The 23908-nt window shown below is 46.1% G+C and overlaps 2 protein-coding genes across 4 annotated transcripts in view; one reads left to right on the top strand and one right to left on the bottom strand.

Annotated features, from left to right (window-relative positions):
- mkln1 (muskelin 1, intracellular mediator containing kelch motifs) overlaps positions 1-4930 on the top strand; it is a 31479-nt gene extending 26549 nt beyond the window's left edge. For both annotated transcript variants that reach the window (XM_080518059.1, XM_080518058.1), the window contains exon 18: positions 1037-4930. In XM_080518059.1, the coding sequence (XP_080374185.1) occupies positions 1037-1158 (122 nt within the window). In that variant the 3' untranslated portion in view covers positions 1159-4930. The remainder of the gene's footprint in view (positions 1-1036) is intronic.
- The window catches only part of podxl (podocalyxin-like), a 24535-nt gene continuing 5548 nt past the window's right edge, over positions 4922-23908 (bottom strand). The window contains exons 2-9 of one of the 2 annotated variants that reach the window (XM_080518060.1): positions 12224-13060; positions 11856-12055; positions 11749-11772; positions 8595-8727; positions 8474-8517; positions 8256-8375; positions 6689-6879; positions 4922-6442 (exon numbers count right to left, since the gene is read on the bottom strand). In XM_080518060.1, the coding sequence (XP_080374186.1) occupies positions 6145-6442; positions 6689-6879; positions 8256-8375; positions 8474-8517; positions 8595-8727; positions 11749-11772; positions 11856-12055; positions 12224-13060 (1847 nt within the window). In that variant the 3' untranslated portion in view covers positions 4922-6144. Of the gene's footprint in view, positions 6880-8255; positions 8376-8473; positions 8518-8594; positions 8728-11748; positions 11773-11855; positions 12056-12223; positions 13061-23908 lie in introns of both variants that reach the window. The other variant, XM_080518061.1, reaches the window with a different exon arrangement.

The following is a 23908-nucleotide window of genomic DNA, read 5'->3' as shown; positions in this document are numbered from 1 at the left end:
CCTCCCTCCACACCTCCTCCCTCCACACCTCCTCCCTCCTCCCTCCACACCTCCTCTCACCACACCTCCTCCCTCCTCCCTCCACACCTCCTCCCACCACACCTCCTCCCACCACACCTCCTCCCTCCACACCTCCTCTCACCACACCTCCTCCCTCCTCCCTCCACACCTCCTCCCTCCTCCCTCCACACCTCCTCCCACCACACCTCCTCCCACCACACCTCCTCCCTCCACACCTACTCCCACCACACCTCCACACCTCCTCTCTCCACACCTCCTCTCTCCACACCTCCTCCCTCCTCACCTCCTCTCACCACACCTCCTCCCTCCTCCCTCCTCCCTCCTCACCTCGTCTCACCACACCTCCACAAAACAAAACCCCAGTCACCTGTATCTAGATATCATATTTTTATTCAGGATTAAAACAATTTGTCATCATCTGGAAATTGTTTTGAGTTTACGTGTCTAAAGTATCACTTCACATAAATTGGACACCTTTATTGTGAAAGGTGTTGTGTTGTGACCTCCACAGATTGCATTAATGTCGGGGGTCAAATTCTGACCAGTGTCATTTTGGCCAATCTAAATATCACATGGCGGGCCGGTTGTGGCCCCCGGGCCGCATGTTGGACACCCCTGTTCTAAAGGAACCAAATCATAGTTTTATTTTTAATGCAATAGTTGATCAATTATGAAGAATCCTTTCATAATAAGCTAATGAAGCGAATGGGTGTCTTTACAGTGGTTAAAAGACAGTTTGTTCTCTGCTGTCACTGTACACGACACTTTGTTGTTGTTTTTGAGATGTGACTTAAAGAAAGCAGCTCATTTGTCCTCCAACAAACCAGCCTGAGATGAAATGAGCGTCCTGACTTTGGCCTTTGCTCACACCCAGTTGAAGCAGATTGAGTATGTTGTGTCTGCTGGTTGGACTACAGCCTGCTGGGAAGTAGTGGTGACTGGAGGCGGAGCTTGTGGCCTGGAGCGGCAGTGCCCCGCAGTGCCCTGCAGTGACCTGCAGTGTTTGTGTGTTCAGGCTTCTCCGACGTGGACCAGACCTACGCTCAGCGGACGCAGCTCTTCGACACGCTAGTCAACTTCTTCCCGGACAGCATGACGCCGCCCAAGGGCAACCTGGTGGACCTCATCACCCTTTAGCCCCGCCCACCGGACTGCCCACCCCCACACCCCCGCACTGTGGTGTCCACGCCGTACATCCACCTCACCACACCAACTGCTGCTGGAACAACACTGTGCGCGCTGGATACGGCGTGTGTGCGTGTGTGCGTGTGTGCGTGTGCGTGTGCGTGTGCGTGTGTGCGTGTGTGTGTGTGTGTGCGTGAAGCTTCCTCACATCACACTAAGCCCCTAGAAACTCTGCCAAGCTTCACCTTTACTTTCTGTCTTCACTTGATTTTCCTTCCAGGAAAGTTTACGCCAAAAAGGATTTGCACATTTGCTCGTATTCTTTTAGTTTTTTTTTCTCCTGTGCTTGATTTCACCTTAAAGAAAATGTTAGTGAAGGAGTGAACCAGACGCCTCCAGGCTGAGACGCTCCGTTATTTATTCCACTCCTTCGCTCTCCTCCTCCAGTGTTCAGACGGTTTGGTTTGCTCGCTTCTCTCAACACCTGTTGCCCCCAGACACAAAAAAAACCCAGAAAAAGAACCCAAAAAATCAACAATTTTGCTCGTGTTGTAGGAATAGTAGTGGAATGATAAAAAATTGTGTGTATATATATATATATATATATATATATATATCTCCAATTGTATTGGTTTTTGGTTGTTTGAACCATGTGGAGCTGGCCCAGTTAGATTTCCCCCCTCTCATTATTGTCGGACTGTAATTTATACTTTAAGATTTGTACAGAAGATGTAAATACACAGAGGATTTGTTTTTCCAAAGTTTCCTAGGGTGCGCTGCTGGCTTGTCTTGTCCCGTTTCTTTTAAAACACTTGAATGAGAAGCGTCACAGATCCCACTTCCAGCTGCTTTGAGAAACGGAGTCTGAACCGTCACCACCCATGGAGACAGTCACTCTCTGTTCATGTGTGGGACGTCTAGTGTTTTAGACTGAAAGGACTTGTGAATGTCCATCTACCCCCCCAGACAGGGTTTTTTTTTTTTTCCTTAGTGTGCCCATGTGCTTTTTGCCCTCAGTGTGGACTTGCAGGATGGTCGAGGTGAGTGCAGGTCACTGCAGGCACGTCTACGCCTCCTACAAGCTGTATTGTGGTGACTGATGATTATAAATCTCAATGATCCATATCACCCCTTGATGTAAGGTTTGACAGCTCTCACTTCCCCACGTGGAATTCATGATCTGAACTAAAGTTGAGGCTTTTCATTTGGATCAGTGTTCAGTCTCGTCTGGATCCCAGATGTTTGTAAACCAGATGTAAATGGGATGGAACGCTGGTCTTTTCCTGTGCAGAACAACTTCATGTGTGTGACGATCAAACCCTGTTCTTCTCCTCCAGATTCATTCGAAACCTCTCGGAATTGTTACGTTTGCAACTGAATTGTGATTCAGGAACCAATTGGCAAAGAGACGGTCGTCTTGAATTTCCCCAAACACATGAAAGTGCAGGTTTTGAACATTTGGGCTGAAAAGGAAGCGCGGTTGTAGCAGGAGTGTTGGTGTTCCCACAGCAGGACAGGAAGCAGAGTGAGGGGGTGAGCTCACTAAAGTGTGCTGCATGAGATGAACCTGGAAAAAGTTTCAGGAGCAACAAAAAAAAAAGAATGTCTACTCAGAATTCTTTCTTTCATGATGAAACTGGTGTGTTTGTAACACCAATGGTGTAACAGTGGGAGACGCTGTTCAAAGAGTCTTTGACAAAGTCCCCAGCAGGAGATTTAGGCTTTCTTTGCCCATCGGACATCATTAACAGTTAATGATCAGCTTCTGACTGCAGGATTCTAACCTTTTATTTCTATTACCTCTTTATTAATGCCAATGACGGCTGCTTCGCCAAACGGCTATGAAACCAGGGTTCTTTTTCAAATGGATCCTTTTATTTTCAGGAAAACGTACAGTTTGTACGATTTTCAAAAACAGAATGAAATTGATGTTTGACTGCAGAATCCCAGGACTTCTGCCCGGAGACACGGAAACATCTGAATGAATCACAATTCACTGGCAACTCTGCGACACCTCCATTTCTCTGGTTTTTATAACGAGCTGGAATTTAAATCAATGGTCTGAAAACATCCTGATATTCCACAACATTCTAAGGTTTCTTTCCCTAATCAGGAGTCCTAATCGTCACAATGCAGCTTTCAAAAGAGGAAAAACCTCTTTGGTTCGTGATGCTACTGTAGAAATGACGACTTACTTTCTACGATGCATTGAACTCTTTCGTCCTGTTGACCTCTGACCCCTGATGAACCGTCAACACACTCACTCTTGCCGTCGGGTCAGTTCAAGACGTGCAATTGTTCCCAAACTAAAAATAGTCTTTCATTTGAACCCTAATTTAGCTGAAACGTCACTTTCAACGGCACATTTGCTAACTTGTAATTTGCACTTATTTTAAAAGTAAAAGACCATACTGGTGTTCTGCAGGGTGTAAAGATCCCCTAAAATTAAGTCACGCACTTCACCTGGTTATTCAAGTTTGTTTAGCTAGAGTTTTATAAAAAATTTAATTTCCGAAGCGCTGAAATTGGCATCCCAAAGCTTATAGCTGAGAAAGAATTAGGTTTTGTACTTTTGAATGGTTGTGGTAAACTTTAAATAACCACTGTCTGTTGTTGTTTGACGCGCTGCTCTGCAGACACCCGTTATGTTTAAAAAACGATTACGCTGCAAGATCATCTAAAAGCGTTGAAGCAGTAAATCTCACCTGTGCAGAAGCAGCTGATGGCGACAGGTCATCTGTCCCGTCGCAAATGTTTACCGAGAAGATCGATGCCACACTCCTGTATATTGTGAAGCTACTTGTAGCACATCTGTTAGCGTAGCTTAGGACAAAGAAGTGAAGAGGTCAGTCTTTATCTTTTTACAACAGATTGTACTTGGAAGCCTTGCAGAGTAACATCCCGTAGCGAGCACTGAAATCATAAACCGTCTTATTTATGTTTCACGCTTGATGTTGGCAGAAAGGAAACATGCCGTTAGCGTGGCTTAGCAACGTACAGAAGCTGGCAAACTATTGCTACTATGGCTGTTAGCTTAGCATAAAATTGGGACATCACAGAGCTTATGCTTGAATGTCACGTTGAGCGTTAGCTTACAAGATTGACGTCGCTCTCCTCCAGCTACCGCCAGTAGCACTGTTAGCGTAGCTTAGCGTCAAAACTGGAGGTTAGCTTAGCATGAGTATGCGTGTGGAGGGAGAAGTTAGCTTGAGCCGGAGCTAATGACATGAACTCTGTTAAACTACTGGCCATTTGTTTACAGTCCTTATGCTAAGCTAGCTACCTGATAGCATAGAACATAGCATTCAGTTATGAGTGTGGCCTCGTCTCAAAGAAGAGGAGAATTGGTAAAGATTTAGTAGCAAATAAAAACTGGTATGGTCCTTTAAATGTTTCATGTGGAAGACAAAACGTCGCTCTTCGACCTGCGATACGTAAACGGAGACCTTCCCTTCCTGTGTTCGACTGCGTGGAACACAACGCTCAGGATGTGTCGGCGGCGGGGTTCTCGGGATCCTAGCACTTGTCGTAGCTTTTTCATTTTGTGCCACATGAAAGATGAATTCAAAGCACCTTTTTTTGTTTCCTTTTAAGATAAAATCTCTCACAATGCCAAATACTACATAAAATCTTCTTCCACTTCGTTTCCATTGAACCTGTTGGGATCGGGGACGTTTCAGGCCGCTGCACGACTCTGTGGTACAGCGAATGTGTGGGAAACCTTGTAGTATTGCATTGTATGTAATGTAAATAATGAATAAAGATTGTATTTTGTTGAACTTTTCTTAAATTCCGAGATGCTTCCTTTATTTGCAAATCTGAAGTGAGTACATGAAGGTGACGGCGGAGACCGTCGCACATTTACAGCTTCCAGTGTGTCAGACCCCCTGTTCGCCCCGAGAGGCCAACGCAGCATAAATACATCAAATACAGGCCGTGGCCTTTGTGACAAAACAGCACAGTCATCAAATCAAATCAGTGGCACACAAACAATAACAAGAACCAAACTGATGGGAGTGCCTCAGGTCAGATCCACGTGTGAGAGTACAGATATATAAAGTGGTTTAAATGGAAGAAAGTTCTTCAACAATTCACATCAGAAACAATGACAAAGCAATTATTTACAGGTCTTTTTGTTTAATTAAAGGCAGCATTGGTGGTGGAAGATTTGTCATAAGGTACATTTTACAATGTTTTAGAAGTTTATCTGTAAAACCACCATCGTGCCTCGAACCCTGGATCTTCAACGGCGAGCTGTATGTGTATGGATTAAGACAAAAAAGGTGAAATTTAAGGCTTTTTTCACTAAAGTGTAGCTGTTAGCGTGTTGTGTTAGCATAACGCGCACGTGCCGGTAGCGTTATGGGAGTGGATGCTGATTAAATGTTCTGATGCTCCCAGTCCTGAGATTCACATCGGGGAAGAGAGTTAGATAAATGTTGAAACCATCCAACACATGAAGTGATTGAAGCTGCTCAGCTCTCTGAATGCAGCCCAGCAGGAGCTCACTCTTCTGGTCATGTGACTTCATGAATGTCTGGTTTGAGCACTTTTATCCAGTTTGGAAACAAATATTGGTTTAACAACTTGACCGACTTCAAGAATAGTCGACTCGTCTCAGGAAAGCTGGAAGTTTTCTATTTCCGTCGTCCACATTCCGTCCTTACACCAGGGAGCGCCGTCCCTTTTGGACGGTTTCATGAAGACGGAGAAAATGAAACACAAAAAAGGTTTTTTGTACACTTTTTTTTTTTTTATGTTTGATAAAACTGAAGAGCAGCCGGCTGCAGCACTTCACTTCAGGGAGTTAAACTCAAGCCAACTGGGCAGTTTGCTTTAGCTTCACCTTAGTTTTGTAGCGCACCAAGCTAACGCCGCTCAAGCTACCGTTTACGCTCACGACAAGTGTAACGGAGCCAAAACGTCTCTACGCCGGCTCCACGTTGGTTTTGTGTTTTTGGAAATGTTCTAAAACTATTTGATCTGTTGTGTGTTTCTTCAAATCAACGCAGCTGGAAGGATTCCAGGATCTCTCTGCCGCCTCCATTTTGTCCAGGAGGTCGGTCGGTCTGACGCCACGTAAAACCTACAAAGTGAGGAACAAATCCAGGGCTCGCGATTCATCAAGACGTTCTCTCTGGCCTTCCAGGTGGCGGATTTGTGCATTTTTAGGTTAAAACTTGTCTCCCGATCTCTGGGTTCTACTGCCAGCTTCCTGCTCGCTGTGGAGAGTCGCCACGGGGTCGTCAGGCTAACTGAGTCTGTGCAGAACTGCTGCTGCCTTACCTGGTCCGGCCTCAGTGGCAGGAAGTCACACACACACACACACACACACACACACACACACACATGCATGTAAGGAAGCGATATGGGCGTGTGATTTGCGCTGGTAGGAAGTTGCACGCTTCACAACTATATATAATGATCAACACAAGAGTGGCCTCTTCAGAGACGCCACAGAGCAACCCGAGGACAGGAAACGGTCTATGTGATGGTTTCTACGGTAACCAGTCGGGGGGGGGGGTGGGGGCGTGGTCCTCACAGGTGTGTGTCCTCCTCGTCAGGCAGGTCCTCCTTCAGGAGGTTGTCCATGGGGACGATCCAGCTGTCGTTGAACTCGCCGTTCAGCGCCACCTTCTTCTCCTGCATCTCTGGCTGCACCTCCATCACCTCCAGTGTCGGGTTGTCATGGTAACCGTTCTCTATCGTGTGCAGCTCCTCCGTCAGGTGTTGCTACGGAGACGCAGACGGATGTTTTGTGAGCAGTTCGCGAGTCAAAATCACTCGAAGAGTTGGAATAAGTCGAAACTTGAATTTTCAGAATGACAATTGTTCAGTCTTGGATGAACAGGAAACAAAGAAAATTATAAATACTTTCAAAATAAATCCTAGTAACTGTGAATGTAACGATGTGATTTGAGATCAATACAAACTGTCATGCAGATCACGTTAAAGTCTTCTCCATGACTGGAATCTTTCTTTTAGCCCTAAATCACACCAGTGACCTGCATTTATTCAAATAGTATTAAAAGTTGTTTGTTGCCTTTTAAGCATCTTGTCCTTTCATGTATAAAGATGAGGCTTTTCCCCATAATTCACTGAGAGGCTCTATACGGCACCATCATGTGACGTGGTTGCTCCATTTCAAACGGCAACAGAGAGTCAAAGGATACATTTCTGCACAACAAAGACCATTATAATTTTACTTCATAATTTAGTCTAAATTAATATGAAAAACCAGATTCAATCTGGAGTTATTGGTTACAGAGACTATAGCTTCCACTTTTAAAGTTAAAGCTTGTGACTTATTGTATTCTGCCATTAACAGTACTCTAATTACTTTTCGGGCCTGTGTTCGCGGACGAAAACAACACTTCCTGAAAACGGTCTCGATGAGTCGCTGCCACTGCTCCGGTCCACCACATCTGTGCTACATCATTCTTCTGCTCAGGTGCAACTAGCTGGACCATAACAAACATGGCGGCCTGGGACTTTGTAGTTTTATGGTTGTGTGTGTGGTTTCCTCACAAAAACAAACGACAGCATCCACTAGTGGGAAAACAACAATGTTTTCTGTGTCTGCCGTAAACATGCTTATCAGAACGTAAAACTTTTCTGAAATGAAAAAGTGAAAATGCTGAGTTTCTACTTGAAACGTGTAAACGGATGTAAAAGCAAAGGAAGTCAGTTTTTTCTCCAACGTGTCGGACTGGATGTGGTTCAGTTTCCACTTAATCGTTTTTATCTGAATGTGTGACGTGTTACTTTAAGGTACATCCATTTTGTTTTGCATGATCTGATAATAGCGTGTGATTGCTTTTGTGAAGATGCTGCTGTTATTGTGATGAGCAACATTTCCTTAGCAGCCCCCCCCAACACACACACACACACACACACACACACACACACACACACGCACACACACACACACACACACACACACACACACACACACACACACACAAGCACACTTTTATTTGTTAAATTCAGAGTGCTTTTCCTCAGTTGTTCCCTTGTGCTGCTTTGCGCCTCCCCTCAGTCTCACACAGCTGCTCCACACAGGATCTCAGAGCCCCTCCACCAGGTCCTCCACCAGGTCCTCCACCCACCTGGTTCTCGTGGTAAGGTCTGCGGTGGTGGGAGGCGCAGACCGCCAGGATGACGATCATGATGAGCAGGGCGCCGCAGGAAGCCAGGATGGCGATCAGGGTCCTGTTGTCAGTGGGCTTCTTCATGTGGGAGAGACGAGCAGAGCATTACCTCGACTCACTCAGGATGACGATGATGAGGATGATGAGGATGAGGATGAGGATGATGAGGATCTCACCTTGGTGATCTCCTCGTAATACTGGGCCGCCTGGCTGGTTTTCACTGGAACATCAAGGAGATTCCGTCTATGTCCGAACATCCCGTCAAGCGGAGGAAAGTGAGTGGTGTGGTGTCCTTACCTTGGCCGTCTATCTCCACCAGGTCGAAGGTCACCTTGCCGTTGTGGCGCCGCCAGGTGAGGGTGCAAGTCCCGTTCAGCCAGTTGGGCATGAGCAGTTTACACACCTTGGCCAGGTCTTCCTCTTCTTTTGTCTGAAGGTGAAAACACAGGAGTGTCAGCGACGGGGGGTGAGAGGTTCTCCAGCCCACACCGTCACTGCTATTGGAGGAGCACTGTGTGGAGGGAGGGGGGGGGGGGGGGCGCAAAGGAAGCTAGTGAAAGGCAGGAAAGGTTCCTACAAAGACAGTTTTTCCACCCTCATTGGAATCTTTTATTCCTTGTTTTCTTTTATAGCAGGCTCCACTGCTTCCTGTCTTCCCACAGTCTTCTTTACAAGGGAAATAACATTTTGGAAGATGCTTTAGGTTTTACGTTTCAATCTTCAATCCAAATATGACGCTTGAGCAACGAGAAGTCACCCAAAGCTTGATACGGACTTCCAAAGAGACCTTGTGTAATTTTCTTCAGCCTTAATTAAGTTACCAGCTTCTTTCAGCTTTGGTTTGAGATTCAAAATATTTTTTGAAATGTGTGTGGGTTTTATCTACATCTAGTACTTCCGTTGAAAATACCAGATCTCTGAAGTCATTAGTCCTGAATGGATACTGACAGAGACTCTTGACTTGTGGGATTGTTCAGCCCAGTCTCCAGGGAAAACATTGTCATTGTTCAGTGCAGAGAAGCGGAAGTCCCTCTACTGGCTGCCGTTATTATACCACCACAACTAGGAACCATTGAAGGCGCTTCTCAGTTCATGTTTCTGAGACATGCATCCTCAGTTTAGAGAAATAAATGACATGCCAAATCAAACTTTTTTTGATATATTGAAGTTTGATAATATCTTTCAGGTAATGTTTAATCTTAGTTCTTGAAAATAATGTGTCACTTATGTCACTAAAAGCCCTCCAGGGGGCCAGACTTATGACAGAAGCAATGACGAGCACATCAAACATTCCAGACTCTGCTGAGGACCTGGTCAGTCTGGGTTGAATTCTATGGTCATCTTTGGTATCTGAGTACGGACACGAGTGAAACAACTAATGATATATAAAGTTTTGAAGTAGAATATAGTCTTTTTTCCAAATGGGCTTGCTCACATGAAAAGTCTGTGAGTAATTAGTGTGACTGCAAGACTTTCACACTCTTGAGATTCTCTTTCTGTTTATTCTGGACGTTTTTCGAATCGCTAAAACTCTGGCAATCTTCACCCGTTCGTCACCATTCAAATATCAAATCCTGCAGCTTTTTCGGCACTTTCCGGCCATGTTCCGGCTTTTTGAAATCTCCTCAACTTTTTAAAATATTTCAACTTTTGTGCCACTTTTTTCCAATGTTAACAGATGGAGAAATTTTTAACTAGCTATAACTTCTTCAAATCTTCACCGATTTCAACCATTCGACTTTTAAACTGTTCAACTGTTTCAACTTTTTGAAACTTTTTCAAGTTTTCGAAACTTTTACAACTGACACTTTTTCAACTGTTTTACACTAGTTCAACTTTTTGAAACTTTTTCAATTTTTTCAACTTTTTGAAAGTTGTTCAACTTTTTGAAACTTTTTCAACTTCATCAACTGTTTGACACTTTTCAACTGTTTCAACTGTTTCAACTTATTGAAACTTTTTCAACTTTTTCAACTGTTTGACACTTTTCAACTGTTTCAACTTATTGAAACTTTTTCAACTTTTTCAACTTTTTGAAACTAGTTCAACTTTTTGAAACTTTTGAAACTTTTTCAACTGTTTGACACTTTTCAACTGTTTCAACTGTTTCAACTTATTGAAACTTTTTCAACTTTTTGAAACGTTTTCAACTTTTTCAACTTTTTGAAACATTTTAAACTTTTTCAACTTTTTGAAAGTTGTTCAACTTTTTGAAACTTGTTCAACTTTTTGAAACTTTTTCAACTTTATCAACTGTTTGAAACTTTTTCAACTTTATCAACTGTTTGACACTTTTCAACTGTTTCAACTTATTGAAACTTTTTCAACTTTTCCCAAATTTTTCAACTTGTTTCCACTTTTTCCACTTTTTCAAAGCATTCCAGTCTACCTGCCGCAGGCAGGCAGCAAAAAGCATTACAGTTTGCATTCACACTATCATGCATTTGCCTTGGGAAATGCAGATCATCTAGTTACTTTTGAACTACATAAATAAATGCTTGGAATTTTCAGATGTGAATTAGATGTTTGGAAATAACGGGATTATTAATTTCATTTTATCCCCAATTTGAGTACAATGCGCCCCCCAGTGGCCATAATAAATATGACCTCCAGTAGTGACCCTACAGTGACAGTAGAACAGCTGCAGCACTGGAAGCAAGTTGGAGTCGCATGATCAGGGTTGTTTTTCAAATTTTAAAAGTTAGAAAGTGAAGATTTAAAAGTGTTTCGCTTTCAAAAAGACATATTTGAAGATGCCACAACGTAGTCTGTCAGGGCTAAAGCATCACCACGAACCCTGACAGTCTCCCTCTATTGACTGTGATTATTGTACTTTCCATTGTTGGATGTGACCAGCCTGCAGAAGTTTTGATTGTGTGTTTACAATCGTTTGCATGATAATGAAGCATGTTACTTGTCGAAAGGTGAGTATAAAACACAATCTTCAGTTTAGAAATGTTAACACTCACTGAATCCTTGACGATTGTGGACAGTTTTTTTCAAATACTTGGTTGGATCGCCACACGATAGCAGAACACTTCCCGAGAAAGAGCTCAGCAGTGAAATGATGTGTCTTGACTTTGTTAAATTGTTGGCACATTTGTTGAGTTTCATCTTCTTCCAAAGTGTACAGTCTTTCTATATTTTCTGGTTTGAAGGTTCATGTCCTTCCCAGTCAGGTCTTTGGTGCTGATACAGTGTCATAGTGTTTGACATTAACACACAATGATGTTTCAGAGGCTAAAACAGACTTGAGCATTGTTTTTCAGTCCAGTCACCTTGGCTTTAAGGCGTGACTGCTACTGAAGAAAGGGGTGGAAGTGGCGAGGGCTTGTCTCCCTCGGACAGAACAATGGCTCAGGCTCAACCACACTGAGGAAAAGTACTGTTTGATTGTTTCTGTGAATAGAAACAGTGTCATGCTTTTAAATGAAAGAAAACAGAATCTTACCTCCTGCTTGCCGAGGAGAGAATACTGCGGAGAACATGAGCACAATGTCAGAACCTTGTTTCACACAGGATTTATGGGATGGTGTCACTTCTTTGTGTTTGGCTTACAATGAACTTCTTTGGTGAGGCTGATGTGGTGGTGGTGGTGGTGGTGCTGCTGGTGGTGGTGGTCTGTGGGGGCGAGGTCCTGACTGTGGTGTCGATGGTTCCCGGCTGCTTGGTCTGGATGTTGGGGATTGGAGTGGCCGCCGGCACTGTGGTCTTGAAGGGTGACGGCCCCTGGCTTGTCGGACGTGTTTCCTTGGTACCTTCCATCAGGAAAGACAAATTAGATACTCTCTTTGAACATTGGACCCGTTGACAGTTCCAAATGATGGAGCATTTAAATGACAAGTAAAAGATCTATGATCCTTGGATACCCTTTTCCTAATTGTGCCTAACTTCTTTGGCTACATAACTCTCAGAACAGTCCTTACCTCCCTTGCTAACCGCCGGGCTCACTGTGGGGGTGAAGACGATGTTGCTTCCTCCCCCTTGTTCTGTTGTCTGGGAATTTGTTGTGGCCTTTGTGGTCACCGGTGCTCCGTTACTGCTGGGATCAGCTGGGAGCTTGGTAAACCCCTCAGGGATCTCAGTGGTTACACCCGGTTCAGGGGCCTTGACTGTGCCTGGCCTTGTAGGCGACCCTGTGCTGTCACTGCTGCTGGCTTTGGCAGGCGGGGTGGGGTCAGGTACGCTGGAAGCAGCAGAAGTTCCAGTAATGCCAAACACCACCACAGGAGAGACACCAGAGGAAGGACGGCCTGGTGTTGGTGGTGGGTTAATTGGGACCATGGCTGTTTGTGTTTGTGTTTGTGATTGTGTTTGTGTTTGTGATTGTGTTTGGGTCGGTTTGGTTGTAGCAGTGGCAGCAGTCACTGGTCCATTGGTGAGGACAGTCGGCTGTGGGTCCGATGGGTTGGTTGTATTCTGTGTTGTCACGGCACTTTGGTTGGTGTTGTCAGATGTTGGTGGTGCAGGTGATGCATCAGCAGGTTTTTCGGTCACTGAGACATTGTTCACTGGGACATTGTTTACTGGGACATTGTTCACTGAGACATTGTTCACTGGGACATTGTTCACTGGGACATTGTTCACTGAGACATTGTTCACTGGGACATTGTTCACTGGGACATCAGCCTTAACCGATGTGTTGGGAGGACTCCCGGGCAATGGCATGGTGGTGACAGTCACTGCAGTTGCATTAGCAGTTTCCTGTGTTACTGAAGCATTGGTCTGGGTGTCGTCTGAACAGATGCTGTCAAACAGGAGGCCTGAGAAGAAAAAGCCACAGGATGTTGGACGTAGCTCAGAAAAGCACCGGCACTGGCAACAGCTGTAACTTCTGTACTTCAATCAGCAAGAACTGAAATGTTAAAGGATCACAGGGTGTCATACGGAATGGGTCAGTTGATGCAAGAATGATTTTTAAAAACCCCATTTTCTCACCAATCTTAAGAAATGAGGAAACTTCGAGGTCAAACTGGACCCCACCTTTAAAGCCTTTAACACTTTTCATGACTTGAGAAAGTGTTACTAACTAAATAAGGGTACAACATCTGTATGTTGTCATGCTGTGATCATGGACTCTATGAACATTTCAGCTCTGTATTTTCAACGTTCCCTTCATGTTGGACATGTTCAGAGTCAAACAATGAAGAGGAAGTAAACCTGTTAAATCACATGTTAATGCAGTGGAGATGTTGGAAGCCATGCAGCTGTTCAGTGAATTGACTTTAGCTTAGCATTAGCTTGGTACAGGTAGTTACCCTTCAGCTATCGGGAAAGAAGTGTTTTTGTTTACTTTCTTCAACAATCTGCAAACCATGAAAGAATCATCAGCATTTCATCAAGGAAACCAGGATGACGCTAACCTTTGGGATTATGTAAAATCACACACTCTCCGTTGTATATCTGTCTTTTCCAGGACTTCCCCCCCCCCAAAAAAATGGACTCAACACTGAATTTAAACCCGTTGAAGTCTGCTGGTCAGCTGGGAGCCGTCATGGTCTGTACTGGTCCGAGTGACTGACTGGATGAGGAAAACCAAGATGGTGAAACTTAATATGTCTCAGTGGTTTTGTCTTTCTATAACTTCCTTCCACCTCACACTCAACTGTTTGATTCCTCCTTCTAAGAAACGTTGTGCTTGGTTGTATGAGTGTCCTGAGCTGGTGGTGGACTTCCTGCTGGTGGGACGGCCGTGGGCTTCAGGCCGTCTTCTGTCCCTCTATAAATAGTGAGCGGGACAGGATGCTGCACACAATGAACCTGGAGGCGCCGCGCCGCGCCGCGCCCGCCACCACTTGTTGTTCACTGCCCCGCCAACAATCGTCAGCAGCCACGCTGCCCGGAGAACACACACACACACACACACACACACACACACACACACACACGCTTTCGACTTGGTTGATGTGAGAGTTTGAAAGTGGTGAAAATGTTCCTGAGAACTGAGGACCTGGCTCCTCCCTACATTCAGCCAATATAGTTTTGTTTACCAATCACTCTAAATAAGACAACGTGTGTAGTTTCTATTGGAGCTGCTTGTTTGTCTAAACTTTTATTTGTTGTCGAGGGACTCTTTAAATCCTCCCATTAAAGAATCATTTGAACTAAAACAAAAGATTTAATCAACAGTGTTTATGTCACTATTTAAATAAGCATTGGACTAAAAGTCAAACACACAGAACAGTTAATATGTCAACTTTTACACCTTTTACAATTGTATTTGAGTTGTTCACTTGGTGGATGAAGAGTTGATTGCATTTAAATAATAATAATAATAATAACAAAAATAATAAATAATAACATGAAACAACAAAATGTCCTGCTATGTTTGTAAAAAAAAAGCATGACTTAAAACTTTGAATCTTATCAACGTATTAAATGTATTGATATATTTAATATATTCATTATCATTATTAGTTATAGTCGTTCGGGTGTTAGCCACATATATTGCACATAAATATGATTTAAAAACAGATAATTTAGTCATGCATTACTTCACTTCAGAACTGCTTGAGTCTGATTTGTGAGACTCCTTTAAAAGGCTGCAAACATTTGAAGTGTTCACTGAGATTGATTGGCTTCTCTGAGGAATCCCACACGAGCAGATAAGGCGTCCGTCCCGTCTCCGAGCAGCACCGAGTCTTCAGCGATCTTCCTCAAACAGACCAGACCTGAAGTCTGTGCAACAAGCCGGCGAGAAACAAACCAAAACACCCAAAGGCTGGATTCTAAAAGTAAGGCAGGAGTGGAACTTCACACGTCACACGTACAGCTGCTTAACCGCACTAAACTCTACAGGACATTGATTGAAATACACTTTCTGTGTCATGTAAGCATGATTTATTAGAAAACTTTATTCTGAGCAAAATCACACATATTTCAGTTTTTCCATGTTAGAAAGTCACAGATTTGACGTAAATTGATTAAAACAAACTGTTCTTATTATTATACTTTCTTCTGATGTTACTGGAACTGCTGCATTTTTTAAAAGCCGAAACACACTCAGCCATGCATGGAAATCTACAGAAAAATCCGAAGTGGTGAAGAACGTTATTTTTCATGGCAATTATGCGTGTGATTGGCAAAGGGGCTCCATAGTGCTCCCTATAATCCAGACACATCTGTAACATCTGCTAGGGCAGCACATTTCACCTGCATCCACAGAATTCCGTAGACATTTGCAGCACGTCAAGCGGCACGAAAATGTCCCTGACATCCATACTGTGACCCCAACAGGAAGTCCGCCATGTCACATGATGCCTGAGATGTTTGAAATGAGACCTGCAGCTTGTATATACCAGCTAACTACAGTAAACCAGTATGTACAGCAAGGCTCTCTCATGGAAAGATATTAAAATGTTATTTGAAAGTCAAAGGGCGTGGCGTGGCGTGGCGTGGCCGTGACGGCCTCCTGAAAATCTGATTCATTTCACAATGAAACAGGAAGTGATGCGTAGCTCTCCTCTACATGCTGCAATCGGTCTGAAACGTCCTGAGTGTCGTCACAGTGCCGCCCTGAACACGTCCTTTCACAGCCTTACGGGGCTTTGTGGTACTATTGTTCGCCCATTGCCCATATCAACCTCAAATGCGGTGACATCGATCGTGACACATTCATGATGATTACTGAACGACATGGTGACTTGTCATCAAATCGCGTGTTTTGGGCAGCGCCGCCAATTATTATATTTTTTCCATGAAAATTCAAATGTTTATATCTCAGTTGCACATCATACACTCAACCCCAAACTGCAAATGCTGGACAACCAGGCCCAGTCTGAATTTGTCCACAGACAAAAATTCTTATTGCATTATTATCTTATTGCATTGCATTGCATTATATTTTGACATCCCAAAGCCCCAAACTTTGTGACACCAGTCTTGAAGTTGGTGGGAATATTATGACTCCCAAAATAAGCCCAACAGGAAATCTGCCATTTGGTTAATTGTGAACATTTTGTGATCAACACTTCCTCGGGGGGTAAGTCCAAGAGAACTGGGATTTCCCAGCATATACAGCAGGCCTTCCTGAAGAACAAGTTATCAAAAATCTTTCGGAAGAGTCAAATGGCCACGGCTGCCCACTAGAAATGTATGGTATGTGTTGCTCTCAAACAGGAAGTGCTGCACAACCAGCCTGTATTGCGTCAGTCTGCCTCAAACCTTATCTGTGTGAGCCGAGTCCAGGCCTGGTGACTTCCACAGACCGACATACAGTCACAGTGAGAGGAGGGACAGGAAGTGCTGCACAACTAGCCTGTAATCCAGGCCTGGTGACTTCCACAGACCGACATACAGTCACAGTGAGAGGAGGGACAGGAAGTGCTGCACAACTAGCCTGTAATCCAGGCCTGGTGACTTCCACAGACCGACATACAGTCACAGTGAGAGGAGGGACAGGAAGTGCTGCACAACTAGCCTGTAATCCAGGCCTGGTGACTTCCACAGACCTACATACAGTCACTGTGAGAGGAGGGACAGGAAGTGCTGCACAACTAGCCTGTAATCCAGGCCTGGTGACTTCCACAGACCGACATACAGTCACTGTGAGAGGAGGGACAGTAAGTGCTGCACAACTAGCCTGTGATCCAGGCCTGGTGACTTCCACAGACCGACATACAGTCACTGTGAGAGGAGGGACAGTAAGTGCTGCACAACTAGCCTGTGATCCAGGCCTGGTGACTTCCACAGACCGACATACAGTCACCGTGAGAGGAGGGACAGGAAGTGCTGCACAACTAGCCTGTAATCCAGGCCTGGTGACTTCCACAGACCGACATACAGTCACCGTGAGAGGAGGGACAGGAAGTGCTGCACAACTAGCCTGTAATCCAGGCCTGGTGACTTCCACAGACCTACATACAGTCACCGTGAGAGGAGGGACAGGAAGTGCTGCACAACTAGCCTGTAATCCAGGCCTGGTGACTTCCACAGACCTACATACAGTCACCGTGAGAGGAGGGACAGGAAGTGCTGCACAACTAGCCTGTAATCCAGGCCTGGTGACTTCCACAGACCTACATACAGTCACTGTGAGAGGAGGGACAGGAAGTGCTGCACAACTAGCCTGTAATCCAGGCCTGGTGACTTCCACAGACCTACATACAGTCACAGTGAGAGGACTGACAGGAAGTGCTGCACAACTAGCCTGTAATCCAGGCCTGGTGACTTCCACAGACCGACATACAGTCACTGTGAGAGGAGGGACAGGAAGTGCTGCACAACTAGCCTGTAATCCAGGCCTGGTGACTTCCACAGACCGACATACAGTCACTGTGAGAGGAGGGACAGTAAGTGCTGCACAACTAGCCTGTGATCCAGGCCTGGTGACTTCCACAGACCGACATACAGTCACTGTGATAGGAGGGACAGTAAGTGCTGCACAACTAGCCTGTAATCCAGGCCTGGTGACTTCCACAGACCTACATACAGTCACTGTGAGAGGAGGGACAGTAAGTGCTGCACAACTAGCCTGTAATCCAGGCCTGGTGACTTCCACAGACCGACATACAGTCACAGTGAGAGGAGGGACAGGAAGTGCTGCACAACTAGCCTGTAATCCAGGCCTGGTGACTTCCACAGACCGACATACAGTCACTGTGAGAGGAGGGACAGTAAGTGCTGCACAACTAGCCTGTAATCCAGGCCTGGTGACTTCCACAGACCGACATACAGTCACTGTGAGAGGAGGGACAGTAAGTGCTGCACAACTAGCCTGTAATCCAGGCCTGGTGACTTCCACAGACCTACATACAGTCACTGTGAGAGGAGGGACAGTAAGTGCTGCACAACTAGCCTGTAATCCAGGCCTGGTGACTTCCACAGACCGACATACAGTCACTGTGAGAGGAGGGACAGGAAGTGCTGCACAACTAGCCTGTAATCCAGGCCTGGTGACTTCCACAGACCGACATACAGTCACTGTGAGAGGAGGGACAGGAAGTGCTGCACAACTAGCCTGTAATCCAGGCCTGGTGACTTCCACAGACCTACATACAGTCACCGTGAGAGGAGGGACAGGAAGTGCTGCACAACTAGCCTGTGATCCAGGCCTGGTGACTTCCACAGACCTACATACAGTCACACTGAGAGGAGGGACAGGAAGTGCTGCACAACTAGCCTGTAATCCAGGCCTGGTACTGGTACCAGTGCTGAACGCTGGTTCACTGTCAACACTGGTGCAGGGTGCCGTCAGGTACTGGTACCAGTGCTGAACACTGGTTCACTGTCAACACTGGTGCAGGGTGCAGTCAGGTACTAGTACCAGTGCTGAACACTGGTTCACTGTCAACACTGGTGCAGGGTGCAGTCAGGTACTGGTACCAGTGCTGAACACTGGTTCACCGTCAACACTGGTGCAGGGTGCAGTCAGGTACTGGCCCCAGTGCTGAACACTGGTTCACCGTCAACACTGGTGCAGGGTGCAGTCAGGTACTGGTACCAGTGCTGAACACTGGTTCACCGTCAACACTGGTGCAGGGTGCAGTCAGGTACTGGCCCCAGTGCTGAACACTGGTTCACCGTCAACACTGGTGCAGGGTGCAGTCAGGTACTGGTACCAGTGCTGAACACTGGTTCACCGTCAACACTGGTGCAGGGTGCAGTCAGGTACTGGTACCAGTGCTGAACACTGGTTCACCGTCAACACTGGTGCAGGGTGCAGTCAGGTACTGGTACCAGTGCTGAACACTGGTTCACCGTCAACACTGGTGCAGGGTGCAGTCAGGTACTGGTACCAGTGCTGAACACTGGTTCACCGTCAACACTGGTGCAGGGTGCAGTCAGGTACTGGTACCAGTGCTGAACACTGGTTCACCGTCAACACTGGTGCAGGGTGCAGTCAGGTACTGGTACCAGTGCTGAACACTGGTTCACCGTCAACACTGGTGCAGGGTGCAGTCAGGTACTGGTACCAGTGCTGAACACTGGTTCACCGTCAACACTGGTGCAGGGTGCAGTCAGGTACTGGTACCAGTGCTGAACACTGGTTCACCGTCAACACTGGTGCAGGGTGCAGTCAGGTACTGGTACCAGTGCTGAACACTGGTTCACCGTCAACACTGGTGCAGGGTGCAGTCAGGTACTGGTACCAGTGCTGAACACTGGTTCACTGTCAACACTGGTGCAGGGTGCAGTCAGGTACTGGTACCAGTGCTGAACACTGGTTCACTGTCAACACTGGTGCAGGGTGCAGTCAGGTACTGGTACCAGTGCTGAACACTGGTTCACTGTCAACACTGGTGCAGGGTGCAGTCAGGTACTGGTACCAGTGCTGAACACTGGTTCACTGTCAACACTGGTGCAGGGTGCAGTCAGGTACTGGTACCAGTGCTGAACACTGGTTCACTGTCAACACTGGTGCAGGGTGCAGTCAGGTACTGGTACCAGTGCTGAACACTGGTTCACTGTCAACACTGGTGCAGGGTGCAGTCAGGTACTGGTACCAGTGCTGAACACTGGTTCACTGTCAACACTGGTGCAGGGTGCAGTCAGGTACTGGTACCAGTGCTGAACACTGGTTCACTGTCAACACTGGTGCAGGGTGCAGTCAGGTACTGGTACCAGTGCTGAACACTGGTTCACTGTCAACACTGGTGCAGGGTGCAGTCAGGTACTGGCACCAGTGCTGAACACTGGTTCACTGTCAACACTGGTGCAGGGTGCCGTCAGGTACTGGTACCAGTGCTGAACACTGGTTCACTGTCAACACTGGTGCAGGGTGCCGTCAGGTACTGGTACCAGTGCTGAACACTGGTTCACTGTCAACACTGGTGCAGGGTGCAGTCAGGTACTGGTACCAGTGCTGAACACTGGTTCACCGTCAACACTGGTGCAGGGTGCAGTCAGGTACTGGTACCGGTGCTGAACACTGGTTCACTGTCAACACTGGTGCAGGGTGCAGTCAGGTACTGGTACCAGTGCTGAACACTGGTTCACTGTCAACACTGGTGCAGGGTGCAGTCAGGTACTGGTACCAGTGCTGAACACTGGTTCACTGTCAACACTGGTGCAGGGTGCAGTCAGGTACTGGTACCAGTGCTGAACACTGGTTCACTGTCAACACTGGTGCAGGGTGCAGTCAGGTACTGGTACCAGTGCTGAACACTGGTTCACTGTCAACACTGGTGCAGGGTGCAGTCAGGTACTGGCACCAGTGCTGAACACTGGTTCACTGTCAACACTGGTGCAGGGTGCCGTCAGGTACTGGTACCAGTGCTGAACACTGGTTCACTGTCAACACTGGTGCAGGGTGCCGTCAGGTACTGGTACCAGTGCTGAACACTGGTTCACCGTCAACACTGGTGCAGGGTGCCGTCAGGTACTGGTACCAGTGCTGAACACTGGTTCACTGTCAACACTGGTGCAGGGTGCAGTCAGGTACTGGCACCAGTGCTGAACAGTGGTTCACCGTCAACACTGGTGCAGGGTGCAGTCAGGTACTGGTACCAGTGCTGAACAGTGGTTCACCGTCAACACTGGTGCAGGGTGCAGTCAGGTACTGGTACCAGTGCTGAACAGTGGTTCACCGTCAACACTGGTGCAGGGTGCAGTCAGGTACTGGTACCAGTGCTGAACAGTGGTTCACCGTCAACACTGGTGCAGGGTGCAGTCAGGTACTGGCACCGGTGCTGAACACTGGTTCACCGTCAACACTGGTGCAGGGTGCAGTCAGGTACTGGTACCGGTGCTGAACACTGGTTCACTGTCAACACTGGTGCAGGGTGCAGTCAGGTACTGGTACCGGTGCTGAACACTGGTTCACTGTCAACACTGGTGCAGGGTGCCGTCAGGTACTGGTACCAGTGCTGAACACTGGTTCACTGTCAACACTGGTGCAGGGTGCCGTCAGGTACTGGTACCAGTGCTGAACACTGGTTCACTGTCAACACTGGTGCAGGGTGCAGTCAGGTACTGGTACCAGTGCTGAACAGTGGTTCACTGTCAACACTGGTGCAGGGTGCAGTCAGGTACTGGCACCAGTGCTGAACAGTGGTTCACTGTCAACACTGGTGCAGGGTGCAGTCAGGTACTGGCACCAGTGCTGAACAGTGGTTCACTGTCAACACTGGTGCAGGGTGCAGTCAGGTACTGGTACCAGTGCTGAACAGTGGTTCACTGTCAACACTGGTGCAGGGTGCAGTCAGGTACTGGTACCAGTGCTGAACAGTGGTTCACCGTCAACACTGGTGCAGGGTGCAGTCAGGTACTGGCACCGGTGCTGAACACTGGTTCACTGTCAACACTGGTGCAGGGTGCCGTCAGGTACTGGTACCAGTGCTGAACACTGGTTCACCGTCAACACTGGTGCAGGGTGCAGTCAGGTACTGGCACCGGTGCTGAACACTGGTTCACTGTCAACACTGGTGCAGGGTGCCGTCAGGTACTGGTACCAGTGCTGAACACTGGTTCACTGTCAACACTGGTGCAGGGTGCAGTCAGGTACTGGCCCAGCAGGGAAGAGGGCCTGGTTGAGCCTCCAGTCCTCCACGGACATTTCATTCCCCGGGCTTCTCCTTCTAGCCACGAGTCCAGCATGTTGTCTTTGTTGTTGTTAAACGTCATCAAGCGCGCGTCCGTAAACGTCCCATGCTGCGTTCATGCAGACTCGGAAATTCTGATATCGGTTGTAAAAATCCGATACCGATATTTCCAAATATTACATTTTTAAGTCAATATCGGCCGATAATATCGGCCCTCCGATATTATCGGACATCCCTAGTTATGTCACATTTCAATCTTGGTCCAGACCATTCACTGACAATGAATGGTGACTGTAATTGATGCCTTTTCTCTAGCTACCAGAAATCAAACTGTATCAAACTGAACAAAATGATGGACCTACATGGAAATGGTTACTGTATTTGTATTCACAAACATAAAGTAACTGCCAAACATCACAGTAAAAAGAAAATGTATACAGCAAAATATACTGTACTGTAAACACATCAACACAAAAAAAGGAGAATTATATGCAATATCGTTCACACCAGTAACTCCACCTCAATGGTCGTCCTCCTCATCCTCAATCTCATGGTCGTCCTCCTCATCCTCAATCTCATGGTCGTCCTCTCTCTGCTGTCTGTCTGGCCACAGATTTTCATCCACATCACACCTAATATTCTCCCTTGCGATGCACCGGGGGAAGAATCTACGTGCATGCCGCAACCATCCCCTGCATTGATCTGCTGGGACATTGTCACAGCAAGCATCCATTGCTTCAAGCAGGGACCTCTGGTTCTGAGCCCGATGCTCATACACCCCCACCTCCAAGCAGAGACACATTCCTCAATTGGATTGAGAAATGGGGAGTAAGGTGGTAGGAGCACCATTAGCAGTGGCCCAGGCCCTGATGAGCGGGGCCGCGGTGGAAGCTCACATTGTCCCACACAACTACAAACTTGGACAAGTGAGGCCCTACCAAACCTCTCTCATTTTCTGGGATGAGATCTGAATAAAGGTGATCCAAAAACAACAGGAGCTTTTGAGTATTGTATGGGCCAAGTGTGGGAATGTGGGTGGCCTTTATTAGTCAAGTACTAGATTCACCTGAGTCAATTTATCAATCAGCCAAAGGATATTCATATCATGTAAGGTGATGTTATACATGGTATTATGCTCCTGACTCATTTTGACAATTGAATGAACTCTTGTGCATATGATGGCTGACACAATGAAATAATGCTGACATGTTTTGGAGAGTAAAACCATTTGACTGACAATCAACAGTTAGTTTAGATCAGCAAGATATATACAATTGGTAATTGTGCTAACTGTAGGCAACTGTAATCAATCATTGGCAAAGTGTGCTAAGACATTTGCAATTTGTTGAAAGGAATGAGAATTTGAAATCTGTTGTGAAGAAGTGCCCAGTGGTTTGGAGGGTTGTCATGTTGTTTTGAGAATGTAATTTCTGTTTCAAGAAATGAGCTAAACCAATGGAGAAAAACTGGAACGGAGCAGGAGCTTTCACACTGCAAACACTTTATCAAGACTAAATGTTGAGATGAAAGACTAACTGTTGAGATGAAAGACTAACTGTTGAGACGAAAGAGACTAAATGTTGAGACTAAAGACTAAATGTTGAGACGAAAGACTAACTGTTGAGACAAAAGAGACTAAATGTTGAGACTAAAGACTAAATGTTGAGATGAAAGACTAACTGTTGAGACGAAAGACTAACTGTTGAGACGAAAGACTAACTGTTGAGACGAAAGACTAAATTTTAAGACGAAAGAGACTAAATGTTGAGACGAAAGAGACTAAATGTTGAGACGAAGACTAAGTGTTGAGACTAAAGACCAAATGTTGAGATGAAAGACTAACTGTTGAGACGAAAGACTAACTGTTGAGACGAAAGACTAACTGTTGAGACGAAAGACTAAATTTTAAGACGAAAGAGACTAAATGTTGAGACGAAAGACTAAGTGTTGAGACTAAAGACCAAATGTGAGACTAAAGACCTAAATGTTGAGATGAAAGACTACTGTGAGACGAAGACTAACTGTTGAGACGAAAGACTAACTGTTGAGACGAAAGACTAAATTTTAAGACGAAAGAGACTAAATGTTGAGACGAAAGAGACTAAATGTTGAGACGAAAGACTAAGTGTT

This window comes from Blennius ocellaris (genome assembly GCF_963422515.1).
Source record: "Blennius ocellaris genome assembly, chromosome: 22".
NCBI lineage: Eukaryota > Metazoa > Chordata > Actinopteri > Blenniiformes > Blenniidae > Blennius > Blennius ocellaris.
This window is presented reverse-complemented; position numbering and strand designations above follow the sequence as displayed.